The sequence below is a fragment of the Typopeltis vanoorti genome, chromosome 21, assembly GCF_054136105.1.
Source record: "Typopeltis vanoorti isolate ZY-2024b chromosome 21, IOZ_Tvanoo_1.0, whole genome shotgun sequence".
NCBI classification, from domain to species: Eukaryota; Metazoa; Arthropoda; class Arachnida; order Uropygi; family Thelyphonidae; genus Typopeltis; species Typopeltis vanoorti.
Genome location: NC_143569.1, coordinates 78,838,805 through 78,856,484, shown reverse-complemented (window position 1 = coordinate 78,856,484; position 17,680 = coordinate 78,838,805). Strand labels below are relative to the sequence as shown.

General features: G+C 33.9%; 1 protein-coding gene across 3 annotated transcripts in view; it reads left to right on the top strand.

Annotated features, from left to right (window-relative positions):
- LOC150095019 (protein deacetylase HDAC6-like) overlaps positions 1-17,680 on the top strand; it is a 694,680-nt gene that overhangs the window by 255,222 nt on the left and 421,778 nt on the right. For 2 of the 3 annotated variants that reach the window (XM_090411707.1, XM_090411705.1), the window contains exon 13: positions 7,197-7,256. In XM_090411707.1, the coding sequence (XP_090267833.1) occupies positions 7,197-7,256 (60 nt within the window). Of the gene's footprint in view, positions 1-7,196; positions 7,257-7,320; positions 7,381-17,680 lie in introns of all 3 variants that reach the window. The other variant, XM_090411706.1, reaches the window with a different exon arrangement.

The window sequence follows — 17,680 nt, the reverse complement described above, 5'->3', positions numbered from 1 at the left end:
CCGATCATAGACCTATTATTACAACCATTAATTTGCAGTTAGATGAAAAACCACAGACAAAGAGATCTTGGAACTTCAGAAAAGTAAATTGGCCTAAATACACACAACTATTAGAAACATATTGTACTAGCACACCCAATAGTAAAGAACTTGATAACTACTAGAACTAACTAATAACATACAGAGAGCTGCAAAAAATTCAATTCCCAGAGGACTCAGGAAAAACAATTGGGTCCCATTTTGGAAAGATCATAATATCAATTCTATGATCACCGAAAGAGATATTATCAATGAACAGTTAAAACAAAATAATACAGAAGACAACAGAAAGAAGTTAATAGAATTAGCTCAAAACATAGAAAATGAAATTTCTAACTGCAAGCAAAAAAAGTGGGAAGAATTCTGCAATAGACCAGATCCAAGAAAAGACTTACAACACTGGAACATCATCAGATTATTAAACAACGAAACACTTCTGGATACTAATCACTTCACTTCACTTGTGAATTGACAGCCATATAAACAGCTCTCAAATCCGGTAATAAATATTATAGAAGGAATAACCAGTCTATACTAACTCAAAATCTGTACTTGAGGCATTAAAAAATGGAAAAACAAATTTCACACAGGAAATTCATGAACTACTAACTACCTTAAATTTGAAAAATTAGAATAAAAGTGTGAGCAAACATAGTTTGCGCCTGAAAATATCTTCAGGACTGGGGTAAGGTAGTATATCAACGGGCAACTCGTAGCAAAGGTGGGCCAAGCTAACATCACTCCTATCTCAGTATCTCCCATAATGCAAAACACATCTCCTTGCAGATATGTATAATGTTATGCATTAAGGGAAGGGCCACTACCCAGACTAGTTTCGACCTTTATTGAGGTCTCTTCGGTGGGAGCCACGCCCAGAAGTGGAGATACCAGGCAGAAGCCATAGCGAGGTCATCTTTACCTATAGGAGTTGCTAAAAGGTGTGCCATCTTTTTATTAAATTACTCTGGATTTAGAGAAAGATGTTGAAAGTTTATTTTTCACTTGGTTAGACTATAATAAATTTAGTTTAATCCAAGTGAAAAATAAACTTTCAACATCTTTCTGTAAATCCAGAGTAATTTAATAAAAAGGTGGCACACCTTTTAGCAACTCCTATAGGTAAAGATGACCTCGCTATGGCTTCTGCCTGGTATCTCCACTTCTGGGCCTGGCTCCCACTGAAGAGATCTCAATAAAGGTCGAAACTAGTCTGGGTAGTGGCCCTTCCCTTAATGCATAACATTATACATATCCGCAAGGAGGTGTTTTGCATTATGGGAGATACTGAGATAGGAGTGATGTTATTTTGATCCACCTTTGCTACGAGTTGTCCAGTGTTGTACTATTTTTCCCCAGTCCTAAAGATATTTTCAGGCAGAAACTTTGTTTGCTCACACTCGGATAAAGCATTAAACTAAATTTATTATAGTCTAACCCAGAGCCGGGAGCCCGGGTGCAAGAAACCTTTTGGGGCCCTAAAATATTTTTCAGAGGTAAAAATTAAAGGATTCGAAATAAACGTATTGTAAAACCTCTTACCTGCAAATGGCACAGGAAAAAAAAAAAAAACACATTCAAAATATAACAGGTTAACATAACATTTACTGAACACTAAACAAAAGTATTAAATAATTAAAATAAATCAATATTTAACACAAACAAAAGTAACCTAGCTCACCAACTAATTTACAAAAACTATTTACATTAACTATTTTACAATTAATTATTGTTTAAAGTAATAAAAAAATTAATTTAAGTGCATAAAAAAATAAATAGGTTTACTATTTAGAGGCCTAGTTTTACTAATACATATATTGCTTAATATGTATTTATTTAAACATGCGATTTTTTTTTGCTATGTCAATAATCATTTCCGAAAAATTACAATTTTTGGTAATTTCCTTTTCGATGCTTAATATAGCAAGTGCATTTAAGTGTTCTTCACACATACTTGACCGAAGATAATTCTTTATCAATTTTAATTTGCTAAAAGAATGCTCTGCACTTGCTATAGTAACTGGTAACGTAAAGAAAATTTTCAATACAGTTAGCACATTTGGAAATAGTTCATTATAACTATTATATAATATATATTGCAATATGTCTTGTGCATTATTTACATTTTTTTGGTCCAAGATCAATTCTCGTAACAAATCAATTTCCTGGATTAAGTCTTCATTTACATCTTTACTGTAATATTTTACAAAATCCCTTGAATGGTTTTCTAGTTCATTTTTTTCTAATGTTTTTATATCAGTGATTAATTTAAAATAAGAAATAACATTGGGTATATTTTTAAATCTCTCATCTATTTGTACAATAACAGTATCAATCACAACGTTGAAAAAGTGACATCTAAATTCCTCTACCGGGTTTAGTAAAACTTCATCTTCTGCTAGTTCGGAAAGTAATCTTTTTCGAATTATTTTTTCAGGGAAGTCTTTGGAAATATTCAAGTTTTGTGCTATCATTTTTGCATAATCTAAAAATGTGTTAAATTTCGATTTTAAATTTTGGATTTCATTTTTAATTTTATTCACTAAATTAAAAGCAGAGTCAAGAACAATTGTTTTTGCTTGAAATAGTTTCGTGATACTATTAATTTTTGACAATATTGTAAACCAAACCGATAAGCTTAAAATAAATGGCATTTCTTGTAATGAATCTAGTAGACTTTTAGCTTCGGACACTGCTGTGTTATTGTTAATTGCACCAATAAATTCTTCTAACACATAAGTTTGTTCAAACTGTGTATACACTGCTTTGGCTGCGTCTATTTTGGCTTCCCATCTAGTATCACATAATGGTTTAAGTGTGATATTTAAAATAATTTCCCACCTTTTTCTAGATGCAGAAAATACGCAGCATAAACGTTGCAATATTCCAAAACATTTTTTACAGTATATACTACTGGAAGTAGCATTACAAATTATCAAATTAAAAGAATGCGATAAGCAAGGTACATAAATTGCATGAAGGTTTAAACTAATTATTCTAGATTGTACGCCTTTATATGTTCTCTTCATATTGCTGCTGTTATCGTATGCTTGCCTGCTACAATTCATAATATCTAAATCAAGCTCACCTATTCTTTTTAAAAGCAAATTTGCAGTCCTTCACCAGTCACATCAGTTACTTCAATAAATCCTATAAATGACTCATTTATAATTAATTTTTTGTCTACAAAATTTACATATCTAAGAATTATTGAAGTTTGTTCCTTGTGAGAAATATCAGGAGTACAATCCATTTGGATACTGTAATATATGGCTGCTTTAATATCGTCTTTAATTTTATTAAGGACTTCATTACCTAATGCAGCAATAATTTCCTCTTGAAATCTATGCACCAAATGATGCACAATTCTTTTTTTGGTATTTTTAGTTCTGTTTACATGATCCGATAGCACAGGATCGTATTTACGTAATAATTCTATTGAACTTAAAAAATTTCCATTATTCGGCGTTCCTATTGTTTCATGGGATCCTCGAAATGACAGATTATTACTTGCTAAAAATAGAATTACATCTACAATTCTTTGGAATAGTAATTTTAGACGTTTCATTTCTTTATTTATATTAATTTGATTTGTTCTGTCAACAGTCTAACATAAATTAAGCCGTTTTAATAATTCTTGCCAAGCAATAAAAAAATTAAAGTGACCTACAGAAAGCTCATGATCTCGAATTACAGATGACAGTTTTCTCCATTTATTAAAACCTTATATAAATCATGTTGATTGATCTTTTCCTCCTCTTTTGGAAAATAATACACAACAAAAGCAAAATACTGAGTCTTGAGCTTTTGAGTAAACTAACCAGCTGCGAAACTGAGTTTCACCATTTGGCATATTTTTAAAATAGTATGATGTAGAAAATGATCTACCTTCAACATTCTTAATGAATGCGTCTTGATGATGTTGTTTAGGTCCGGTTTTAACCCAAAATAATCTAAATTTATCAGTTATAATATTTGGCACAAACTTGGATCATTTATATTCACTTGATCACCATCGTAATTATTATTGTTTTCATCGTTATTTGCTGTATCCAAAACGTTTGTATAATCAGATGCGTCTTTTTCGAAGAATCCCACAGTTTCTACATTTTCGTTGAAAAGTTGTGTAACTAGTTTGGAGTGTTCTACTTCAGTTGAAGTTTGAATCGCAACTGCTGAAGTCGTAGAAATTTCGTTGTCAGATTTATTTTGTAGCCATGAAAACAAATCTACTTGTGACTTTATGAGATTTTGCTTTTCTTCTTTTTTCTTTTCTGCTGATTTCCTTTTTTGACACCCAGAGGGATACTTTCTTGGCATGGACATTATGGGTTAGGGTTTGCCTGTCAAATAAGTAAATAATATTAAATATTTTTATCCCATGAATTAACAAAACGTTAAATATGTACATACTTTTTACAATATTACAAAATTTTAGAAACACTCAAGGAATGTGTTTATTTTTTTTGTTTGTTTACTTCAGTACATCAGTTTCACCCTTATCTATCACTATTAACTGAGTTGAAATTAACGTAGTTGAGATCTAATTACGTGCAGACAACACTTCATAATCCTGAATATTGATAATACATTTCACATACCTTTAAAAATAACTTACTGTATTTGCTGTAATATAACTGGTCCTCGCGTATAACTCGCACCCCTGCTTTTACTTTGCAAAAAAAAAAAAAAATTGAAACGTTTCGCGTAGCCTTGCACAGAAAAAAAAAAGTTTAATCACATTCACCTCATTGCAATAGTGACTCGCTTCTCGTGGCCAACCACATGCCCTCCATCCTAGCCAATACATCTGCAGACGCAAGTAAAAGCAGGTCGTTTTATTGTATCATTGAATAAGGTACAAACATTTGCAGTCTGTGTAATATATTTCTCAACAAATAGTGCAATTAGAGACAGTTGGGATAAAAATGGCACTAACTAATGAATCGCATGTCCCTTCCCCCAAAAACTATGCTATTTAGCTGCAAACTAAACCATATGTTGCACTGACAAACACTAAAAACTAGATGTGTGGAAGTCTGTACCCCAGCTAAAATGCAGAGCAACAATAAAAATCAACAGAAAGTATTAAAATTTGTAAATGTGTTAAAGCTAGGAAATATATAGTGAATATTGTTATGGCACTTTCAGATATTGGATTTGGTTGAAGAGCATTAGCATTTCAATTCAAAAATTGTCTGCTGACTTTTATCTTTGGCTCACACGATTTTGTTAATACCGCACCAGTCGTATGCACATATCTTTACTGGCCTAGTACCATGGCTGTCTGTTCATTAGTCATTCGTGAAGGATTGTTCATTAAGTATCTCAAGTCTTGTAAATTACTGCTAATTTTTGCTTGAAATAATGGGAAAGCAGATGGTACTATTTGGGTAGGATGCACACAAGGAAACTGCGCTCTAGGCAGGAAATAGCAATTGCAATATATGCGGGGATTTTACGAAAAAAACTGAAAACTTTAGTTTCCGAAAATTAATGTAAAGAAAATTTGCTTTTATATCTAATAAGTTAAACATATTAATTGACAATAAATACTTCAAATCCATATTTTAATGACTTACGATTTAATAAAATCCAAATCCAAATCCAAATACGCTTTAGAAAACGGATACGTTCTTTACGAAACATGAAAAGATATATCAAATGATGATAAAGGAGTCACGCCACGTCTGGATGCCTGACAAATAATACAACAACTGAACTGGACAAAACTTTACATCAGTATATCGCGGAGATATATCGATGGCTTGGAAATAGGATGTTTGTTTCTAATTTTCTTATTACTTATTATTATGAAACAGTTGATAGAGTTTAATTAATTATTGCATTTTTATTTAGTATAGCTGTACTTAATAAAATTGTATTATATTAAGTTAAAATATGTGTCAGCGAAGATGTTTGAAATGTATTTTTTTATTTAATTATTTTTTAAGATGAGCCCTGGGTTGTGTGAAGAAAAAAAGTCATTGGCGTGCCACGTTTGGCAGGCATGTTAAGGGTTGTCCACCCCTTAACGTGCCACGTTTGGCAGGCATGTTAAGGGTTGTCCACCCCTTAACATGCCTGCCATTTTGAAATCACAAAAGAGGTGATGTGATGGCTGACAAAGTCCTATGGATGTAGTGATCAATAAGGTCCATATTGAACCAGTATGGTTCATATTATTTTGCATGATTCACGTGTCACATTTATTCAGAAAAGTAATAATTTGCTGACTCCAACTTTGTCCTTAGTAACAGCCATTCTTCAAGAAGTACTCTCCATCAGCTGTACCAAGTAACTGATAAGTTAATATATCTTGTGGAAACATTTAAAATCCTTTCAGTACATCTAGTTGAGCCGAATTGAATGAATAGATAGCAGCATACATAGATTTGAAGGGTGTGCCAGAAATTACACTAGAAATGATGCGCAATGTATTTGTGACAACCAAATAAAAAGAAATTTTGGAGTTGCACAGTCATATCTTTCAATAGGCACAAACATTAGAAAAGATAGGAACAACTCTAATTATTTCATCATATGTTGATACTGATTTTGATAGGGAAGCTGAAATTATGAATTTCAACTTTTTGCTACTAATGTTAACATGATTTTTGAGACACTACTGTAGAAAGTTAACTGATTAATTCATTTATTCCATTATTTAAACAAACTCTTGCTGTTATAATGATTTTGTTTCTGCAACGAATTTCATAGCAATTATGAAGTAAAACAGATTTTTTTTTCCTAATTAAAGTGATCAAATCTTAAATAACAAAAATTAAATGGTATATTTTGTAAAAGAGATTTGATATAACTTGTTCTCTAAGAAAATTACTTTAAGTTAGAGGAGTGTAAAATAGTATAACACATGTAAAATATGCATGAAAATTCAGTAAATTAAAAGGCTGCATTTGTAAATGAAGCTCAGAAAGGCATACCATAAAATATCTGACGATTCAAATTTTGGGTGATTTGTTTATGCTATTCTAGTGACTTTTTAGTGTTCATAACTCTTTTTTACAAAGTTTTTGCAATGTTTATGTAAAACTGAAAAGTGAGAAAGTAAGGACTAAATTATTATTTTAGTTATTTAATGAAGGAAAAAAAAATCTGGACATTACCTAAGTCATATTTTTTTTGTTTATTTCTCATAGTACTCCCCAGAATTAATACTAATATCTTCAGGATATGATGCTGCCTTAGGATGTCCAGAGGTGGGATTCAATATTCCTTTATTACTCATTAAATTTCTTTAATTTTTGCTTTTATTTTGTACAGTTCTCTCCTGAATTGATACTTATCTCGGCTGGATATGATTCTGCACTAGGAGATATGAAGGTAACATTTTTGAAATATTATGATCATTGTTCTTTTTATGAATAGGTATCTTTATCATTAATAGTACATATAAAAATTATCCATATGCTCCTCTGTCGCCTGATTTGTTCTTATTCTTCTTCTTGTTATTTTGGATTCATATGTATATATATATATATATATATATAAAAAAGCTTTAATGACTGTTACCGAGAGATAAAAAGATGACAAGATATATTTAAAAAAGATACTACTAGTTTACTAGTTTCATATCAACAACAGCCTGAGTTACAATCTCTCTGATGCACACGTTGCTTCTGTTCAGTACTGGCGCACTCGCGACAGCGCGTAGTATTCGTTTGTTTGGAACTCATACTTGCATTTTTTCAAACACGCTACTGTCTTTTTATACTTGTTCTGTTATTACAATTTTAAGTCTCTGTAATTTTTTATATACTTCTTTGATTGTGATACCTGAGGATGTTCATGTAACGAAACTAGTAAACTAGTAGTATCTTTTTTAAATATATCTTGTCATCTTTTTATCTCTCGGTAACAGTCATTAAAGCTTTTTTATAATATTGCAACCGAGTAAAAATGAATTTTGAAAAAATATATATATATATATATCATTATTATTATCTGAGACCTCCAGGGAGTCAAGGACTCATCGAGGGAGGCTGTAAATGACCTAACTCAGCTATCATACCGTCCCTTAAATTCATTTACACTAGATGCACTCACTACCCCCCCTAAGGGCAAATTATTCCACTCACTCACTCACTCACTGCTCTCTAGGAGAAAAACCTAGCTCTTACTTCTTTCTTGACTGAGAACAACCTTAACTTCCATGGATGCCCCCATGTTCTCTCCCCAACTTCCATATAATGAAAAATTTCATCATTTGAAATGCTATAACACCCATTCAAAAGTTTATAGGCTTCTATCGTATCACCCCTCTTTCTCTTGTTAACTAGAGTGTGCAATTCACATACTCACAATCTGTCCTCAAAATCTAAATCCCATAATCCGGATACAATTTTTGTAACTCTTCTTTGCACCCTTTCCACAGCTTCTTTGTCCCCTTGGAACCCGGGAGACCAAATCTGCACACAGCAATCCAGGTGTGGTCTTATCAAAGCCTTATAAAGAGGCAAAATTACTTCCTTATCATTACATGTCAAGGTTTGCTTCAACATGCCAATTATCCTCTGAGTTGTATTTGCAACTTTTGCTATGTGACCTTTGAACTTTAAATTCTCATCCACCAATACACCAAGATCCCGTGCCTCTTCAGTTTCTTGTAGCATAACCCCGCTAATATAATATGCCGCTGGAACTCTAATCATGCCAAAGTGCATAACTTTACACTTACTAACATTGAACTTAGGAAAGAACTTGACATTGTCAGCATCCAGGAATGCGTTAGCAGAGCTAATCTCAGATGGTATGGTCACTTAAATAGAATGGGAGAGGAAAGATTAGCAAAACAAGTGTTCTCTGCCAGGTTGGCAGGAAAACGACCCAGAGGAAGACCAAGATATAGGTGGATTGATACGGTACAAAGTGCCTTAGACGATAGAAATATAAGGTCTGATAATGTTGGAGTCTTGACAAGTAACAGACTGATTTGGAGGAAAATTGTAGATAGGAAGTTAGTAATGATGTAATTTTTTCATGTAGTACTGTCATATCCTGTACACCCCTTGAGGGTACATGGCAGGAATTTGATGATGATGATGATGATGATGATGATAACATTGAACTGACAGCCATTTTCATTTGTCCAGATTTCCAGGTCTATTCAAATCATTTTGTAATTGCTGAATATCAGTAGCATTCCTAATTGCCCTGCCTATCTTCGCATCAGCCACAAACAGTTGCAAATCTGATGATAGACCCTGCTTGATGTCATTAATGTATAGATTGAACAATAATGTCCCAAGGACTGAACCCTGAGGTATACCACTGGTTACCTTAAATCTGGCAGATTCACACCCAATGTATGCCATTTTTTGATATCCAAGTCAATAGATTATATTCCAATCCCTTATTCTCCAGTTTATGCATTAGCCTGTCGTGTGGTTCATATCAAATGCATTAGAAAAATCCAACATTATCATAGTGTATCCATTCCCTTTATCCAACTCGGCCGTAACATTGTTATAAAATATGAGCAAATTGTTAAAACATGACCTTCCTTTAGTAAACCCATGCTGTTCCCTGCAAAGTATAGAATGCTTGTCTACCCATTTCTGTATGCGAGTTCTTACCAACTTCTCTAAAATCTTCACTACCACAAGAGAGATACTAATAGGTCGGTAGTTAGACACATCAGTTTTTGCACCACCCTTGTGCAATAAAACTATCATACATTCCTTCCAATCCTGTGGTATCATTCCTGAGCTGAGACTCAAGTTATACAAATGTTTGAAAGGCCTAGCCAATTCAGCTGAACATTTTTTTAGCAGACAGGCTGATATTTTATCTGTTCCTATTGGCAAATTCTTATCCTGGTTATGCAAGAGCTCTTCAACCTCATTTTCACGAACCTCTAACTCTTCATCCAACACATAGCAGTAGCACTGTGCAGCATGCTACATACACCTGGTTGATATATCTTAGCAAAGTGAGCACTCATTAACTGAACAATCTCCTTAGCTTCCGACACTCATGTACCATCTGCATTCAATAAAGTTATTCTTCCACATTCATTCTTTCTTTTGCTTGCAGCATAACAATAAAATTCTTTTGAATTGATTTTAGCTTGCATGTATATATATACATATATACACACACACACACACACACACACACACACATGCAAGTATTTATATATTCCCAGAAGTATACAAGATTATGTGTAATTGTGGAAAACCTTACTACGGACAGACTGATAAATCTATTCCTTCTCCGTGTTGAAGAGCACAAAAGCGATATATCCTACAACAGAATCCGAGCCAGTGTTCTCGCCAGCCATGTCTTGTTCTCTATAAACTCTGATGAAGGCCGCCAACATCAAATAGACTGGTCTCAAACTTCTAATATTCACAAATATTATGATGAGCTGAAAGACGTATTCTTGAGTCTAAAGAAATTACCCTCGATTCAACCCACATGAATAGCAGCCTTAGCTACAATTTACCTGATTCGCACAGCTCTGCTGTGCGAATCAGGTAAACTGTAGTGCTATAAGTGCTGGCGTTCTTGCGATATCACATGCACGCACAAACATACAGCTGGAACTGTAGCGCGGACTGTAGTAGAAAAGTACTAATAACTGTAGTAGATCTGTTGTTGTTATTATGTAATGTTACTGTCGGATTATTGTGTATAATTCTTTGTACGTTGACACTTGAAGTTGGTTTACCAACGAAACTAGTAGTGTCCCCATTTAACCTTATTCTTTATTATTCTCGGTGTTTTAGTCATTTAAATTAAATAAAAAAACATGTCGTTTAACCAAGCAAATCCTAATACAAATATATATATATGTGACAGAATGATCATTGACTCGGTTAACATACATAGTTTTATGAAAAAAAATTGAATGACTAGAACCGAGATTTAATTAAAAAGGTTTTAATATAAACACACTACTAGTTTCGGCCTGTAACAGCCTTCTTCAGGTGACATTATAAAAGAAAAAACACTAAACATTGAGGGTTAAAAGACTATGAACAACATAGACAGTCTTTTATACATAATTAGCATTAAAACGTTGTAGTTGTATTTGAAGCTGTTCTTTCATTTGTTGCATTGTTGGGAGAGTGCGTGCTTGCTGCATCACGTGAACCCCAGTACATGATTACAGCTGAATGACTATCCGGGAGGTTGTAGCTTAAGTTGTTATTTAGATGAACAGTATTGAAGATGATTTCTCTCGATTCCACAATTTTTCTCTCTATTTCGTCACTGCAACGGAAGATGTTTGTAGATTTTTCCCATATGATGATAACCAAAGTCACAAAGTCTGCTGGGAAAAATCTACAAACATCTTCCGTTGCAGTGACGAAATAGAGAGAAAAATTGTGGAATCGAGAGAAATCATCTTCAATCCTGTTCATCTAAATAACAACTTAAGCTACAACCTCCCGGATAGTCATTTGGCTGTAATCATGTACTGGCGTTCACGTGATGCAGCAAGCACGCACTCTCCCAACAATGCAACAAATGAAAGAACAGCTTCAAATACAACTACAACGTTTTAATGCTAATTATGTATAAAGACTGTCTATGTTGTTCATAGACAGTCTTTAACCCTCAATGTTTAGTGTTTTTTCTTTTATAATGTCACCTGAAGAAGGCTGTTACAGGCCGAAACTAGTAGTGTGTTTATATTAAAACCTTTTTAATTAAATCTCGGTTCTAGTCATTCAATTTTTTTTCATAAAACTATATATATATATATGCTAAAAATACCAAGCTATTTTAAACCTGGTTTTACTCCATTTCCCAAGTAAGCAAACAGACAAACAAGTCAAGTTTGCGCCTGCACATATTGGAAGTCTAGCTGACCCTCAAAGTAGTGCAAGACCCTTGGTAAAAGTAGAATAAGCTCTGATCACTAATCTTAATATTTACCCTTAATGCAAAGCACATCTCCTGGAGGAGATGTATGATGTTTTGTATTAAAGGCAAGAGGCCACTACCCAGACCAGTTTCGACCTTTATTGAGGTCTCATCAGTGGGAGCCAGGCTAGAAATACCAAGATTTAGTAATACAGAGCTTATAAGTATTTTACCAGAACAAGTTACCATAAGGTGTTTTAACCTTATTAAATAAAAATCTCGGGAGGAGATATAAATGTAGAAAGTATTTTACCTTGGGTATAATAACTTGTTTTGGTAAAATACTTTTAAGCTCTGTATTACTAAATCTTGGTATTTCCAGCCTGGCTCCCACTGATGAGACCTCAATAAAGGTCGAAACCGGTCTGGGTAGTGGCCTCTTGCCTTTAATACAAAACATCATACATCTTCTCCAGGAGATGTGTTTTGCATTAAGGATAAATATTAAGATTAGTGATCAGAGCTTATTCTACTTTTACCAAGAGTTGCCTTGGTCTTGCACTACTTTGAGGGTCAGCTAGACTTCCAATCCGTGCAGGCGCAAACTTGACTTGTTTGTCTGTTTGCTTACTTGGGAAATGGCTTAAAACCAGGTTTAAAATAGCTTGGTATTTTTAACATTTATTATACCCAAGGTAAAATGCTTTCTACATATATATATATATATATATGTGTGTGTGTGATTATCCATTGTATTTACTCGGTATGAAGATATGTTCAAATTTTTTACTGACCGAATTCCAAGAATTAGACAATTTTATTTAACACACAACATGTTTTGTCAGAAAGCCGGCTTTTTCAGGCATGAGAACATTAAAAGCAAACATAAAAAACACCATAAAGAAACATTGTACCACTACAAAACAGACTATGAATTACATTTGAACTGAAGCTACAGTCCAGGCTAAAGTTCTATTGTTAGGCATCTTCGAGCGTGTGACTTCACAAGTGTGCCAGTATCTGATAGCAGAGCTAAATGAGTCTGGTAAATTATAACTAAGGTTACTGTTTATGTGATAAGAGTCCAGGACAATTTCTTTAGACTCAACTATGCAGCATTCTACCTCGTCGCGGCATATATGAGGGTCTGATGTTGTGGTCCAGTTTATCTCATGTTGGCAGCCTTCACTATTTGTGTTCACTGTGAACAGGACATGGCTTGAGAGGGCGCTTGCTCTGGTTCTGTTGTAAGCAATGTCCCTTTGATGTTCCTCGAGATGTAGGAGGATGGATTTCTCAGTTTGGCCATAATATGGCTTCCCACAGTCACATGTGAATTTATACACCCCTGGAAACTGAAGATGGTTGTGAGCCTGTTTTGGTTTGCTTAGAATTGATCTGAGTTTAGGAAGAGTGGAAAAGCACATTTTTATGTTAAATTTTTTCAAAATTCTTCTTAGTTTCTGTGAGAGCGAGCAGCACCAGACTGCAATGGCAGCCTTTTTGAATGTTATTAATAGATCTATCTGTCCACCTTATTTTATCTCATTACCTTACTTTTCAAAAACTTGTCATACTAATTTCGTGTTTTGGCTAATTTCTTTCTTATTCCATATAAATTTATTCAACTGGCTCAACACTATATCAGCTTTGCTTACTCTTTTCTCTATTTCCAAATTTAATTCTCTATCTTTACTAGAAACAGTGCCTAAATAGGTGAAATATTTTGCTTGTTCCATAGATTGTCTGTTGAGAATGCAAGTTTTCTATATTCCTGCCTATTTTCATTCATAGTTTTGGTATTTTTATTGCTGATTTTCATGCCAGATTTGTTATAGTTGTTATACAGTTTAGTTAGAGAATTTTGGAAACTTGCATTGGATCTGTTAAGGGGATAAAAATCCCTTATTGTTTTTCAGCCAGTAAACGAAACTAGGATCGAAAAAAACTACGATCTGAACGTTTCATGCCGACGAACTGTCAGCGGATCCAAGCGTAAGTGACCACTTGGTAGTGCCACACCAAGGCAACTCGTTGCAAAGGTGGAGCAAGATCCCTCACTATTCTTGATATTTTCTCATAATGTAAAAACACACAGCTCCTAGGAGATGTAGTACTGTTTTACATTATGAGGAGAGGTCACTACCCAGACTGGTTTCAACCTTTTTTGAGGTCTTATCAGTGAGTAGCTAGACCTAGAATATCAGAGTTTGAGTGAAAAGAACTTACATACTTTTGCTATATGATTGCTAGAAAGGTGTGTCACTATATTATATTATAACATATTATAACTAAGATGAAAAGCCAAATGGCTATTTTTTTTTCTGGCGAGGTTGATAAGTTAAGGGGATAAAAATCCCTTATTGTTTTTCAACCAGTAAGCGAAACTAGGATCGAAAACTACGATCTGAGCGTTTCATGCCGACGAACTGTCGGCATGAAACGTTCAGATCTATTCTTGATAATATAACTCCCTCACTATTCTTGATAATATAATATAGTGACACACCTTTCTGGCAATCATATAGCGAAAGTATGTAAGTTCTTTTCACTCAAACTCTGATATTCTAGGTCTAGCTACTCACTGATGAGACATCAAAAAAGGTTGAAACCGGTCTGGGTAGTGACCTCTCCTCATAATGTAAAACAGTACTACATCTCCTAGGAGCTGTATGGTTTTACATTATGAGAAAATATCAAGAATAGTGAGGGATCTTGCTCCACCTTTGCAACGAGTTGCCTTGGTGTGGCACTACCAAGTGGTCACTTACGCTTGGATCCGCCGACAGTTCGTCGGCATGAAACGTTCAGATCGTAGTTTTCGATCCTAGTTTCGCTTACTGGCTGAAAAACAATAAGGGATTTTTATCCCCTTAACTTATCAACCTCGCCAGAAAAAAATAGCCATTCGGCTTTTCATCTTAGTTGCATTGGATGTGTTTAGGAATACGACATCATCTTCATAAAGCAATGCGTTACGTTTGATATCTCTGATTCTGATATGCCTCTTACTTTCATAATGTAATCCATATAGATGATTAATAAGAGTGGAGATAATGTGCATCCTTGTCTTACATCTAATTTTAAGCAAACTATCTGCCTGTATTTCCTTCAATTCTAATTGCTAACTTACAACTTAAATATAGACTGTATATTGCTCTGTATAATGATCCATTTACACCATATATTTGTAGTGTTTTGAAAATCTTTTATGTGGGTCCTTGCAGTGGCGGTTTGTACATAAGCACTGCAACACTGCAGCATCCCCAAGGAAAAAATGAAAAAATTAAATTTTGCTTGTGTTTATAAATAATAACAATTTTTTCAACATTATATAAATGCAATATAACATGTTAAAGGTTACAGCTTATGTTTCGACATTGATTGAATAGTTAATAATTAGAATTGTTCGATTAACGCTTTAGATTATGAAACAAATGCACTGTGATCTAACGCAGTGTCAGAATTAGCACGTTCGGTCAGTTCTGGCTAGACTCACTGATATTCGTTTGCACTTGTCACTGCATGTAACAAGTGAATCTGACACTGCTCATTCGACAGTGTCGCTACAGATAAATTGTATGTTTGCCGCGTTATTTCTGTGAGATACGAAACTTTTATTATTGGTGTGTGTTTGTCGTGAGGGTGAAATATTTTTGGTAAATCTTATTTTATCCTGTTAAAATAACATAATTATTTACTTATTATAAATACAAGACTGAATTATGACGAGTGTCATTGTTGAAAATATGAAAAGAAGAATTATATTTTCTTAATTATCGTTACACGAAACAAATACACTGCAATTTAACCCAGTGTTGGAATGTTGCTACAGATATATTGTATGCTTGCGCACGTTATTTCTGTGTACAAAACTTTTATTATTGGTGTGTGTTCGTAATCAGGATGAAATATTTTTAATAAAGCAATTTTTGTAATATGTAAATTTACTTATTATTAAATTGGTTACTGATTAGGAAAAAATGAACTATTTTTTCTTATTTTGTATATGCAGCACCCTCACTTAAAATTTTCACCAGCCACCAATGGTCCATTGTCATATGTCTTTTCCAGATTTGCAAAATTAAGTATAGATTCTTGTCATATTCCAATGATTTCTCAACTATGTCTTAAAGTGAAAATCAGATTTTGGCCTGAACCCAGCTTGTTCTTCTACAAGTTTCTCTTCCACAATTTTTCTCAGCCTGTTTTGTAAAAGAAATAAAAAAAGCAGAGTTAAAATGCAAGCCTCACTATTGATCATAAAATTCCTGATGCGTATGCTTAATGGATGCAAGATACAACACTGGTGTCTAAAACCTACAATCATTGTTTCAGAAGTTTGCAACCTCAAAAATATTAGTTTACAATGGCAGAGAAGAAATTGTTAATTTTTTTTTCTTCCATGAAAGTAGTTCAAGGTATATTATGTGTTAGAAGCAAAAACTTAATGAAATATAGTATCGTTAATAAAAAATAATAATAAATGATATATCATCATCATCATCATCATCAAATTTCTGATATGTACCCTCAAGGGGGTTTACAGGATATGATAGTACTACATGAAAAATTTACATCATTACTAATGATGTATCTATCACTTATAAAATGGATGAATATTTTGTTCATAGACTGATAAACACACTAATGTACCCATATATGGTACTAATATACTATAGGTTGAAACCAACCTCTTGTGCATGGGCTCAAGAGGTTGGTTTCCTCAGATGGTGTCCAATTGGGATTTTTCTTCTCTTATTGATGTGGTTCATTAGTGACCATGCCATCTGAGATTAGCTCTTCTAACACATTCCTGAATTCTAACAATTACAATTTCTTTGTTAATATCCTCATTTTTAATGCACTACTGGAATTGATTCCATCTGTTCACTCCCCTAATCTTTCTCAGAACTCTCATATCTATGGTCTCCAGTCTTTGATGAAGTGTTTTATTTCTAACCCAGCTCTCAGATCCATAAGTTAAAGACTGGTTTGAATACTGTCTTATATCCATTAAAAAAAAAGAAAAAACACATATGTTGTAATCAACTTATGAAGATTACAACCACAAATTAAGACAAATCAACTTGTGGCAATTTGTATAATTGAAGATTTTGAGTAGAAAGTGGGTACACATTCACTTTCGAATCATGTGCAAAGGGATCACATCGTAGCACTCAACAGGATAAGAGGCAAAAGGCTGAGCTAAGTGAATTGTTTTTGAAGGAAGCTCTTTTCATGAAGGAATACAGTTGGAATAAACTTGGATGCCTTGTAATGTTTCAAGACATTATCTAGATGATTTCATGTGGGGAAGAATTATTGATATTGTCAGAGAGTTTGGAATCACACATAGCATTGTATCCAGCCTTTGGACAGCTTTTCAAACCAATGGAATGTGTTCTAGATGTTTGCTAAGACGTTGCCCTTCCTTCTACCATGGAGAATGAAGACAGGAGCAAGTCGGCTCCATTCAAGCACAGGTATGCAGATATCTCAACAGACTGTGGCAAGATGTCTGTCACAAGTTGACCTATATATGTCTGAATGCCTGTAGTTTGCATCCCTTTATCCATTGCTCATTGTAGAGCATGTTTTCAATTGTGTTGCAACCATAAAAATTGGACGAAACACTAATGAGCTAATGTACTGTTTACAGATGAGAGTCACTTTAGTCTTTCCTCTGATTCTAGATGACACTTGATCTATCGTGAAAGTGGTACTGCTTACCATCACAAGAATGTTCTTGAAAGGGATAGATATGGTGGTGCTAGGGTCAGGGCATGGAGATGTATTATGCTTAATT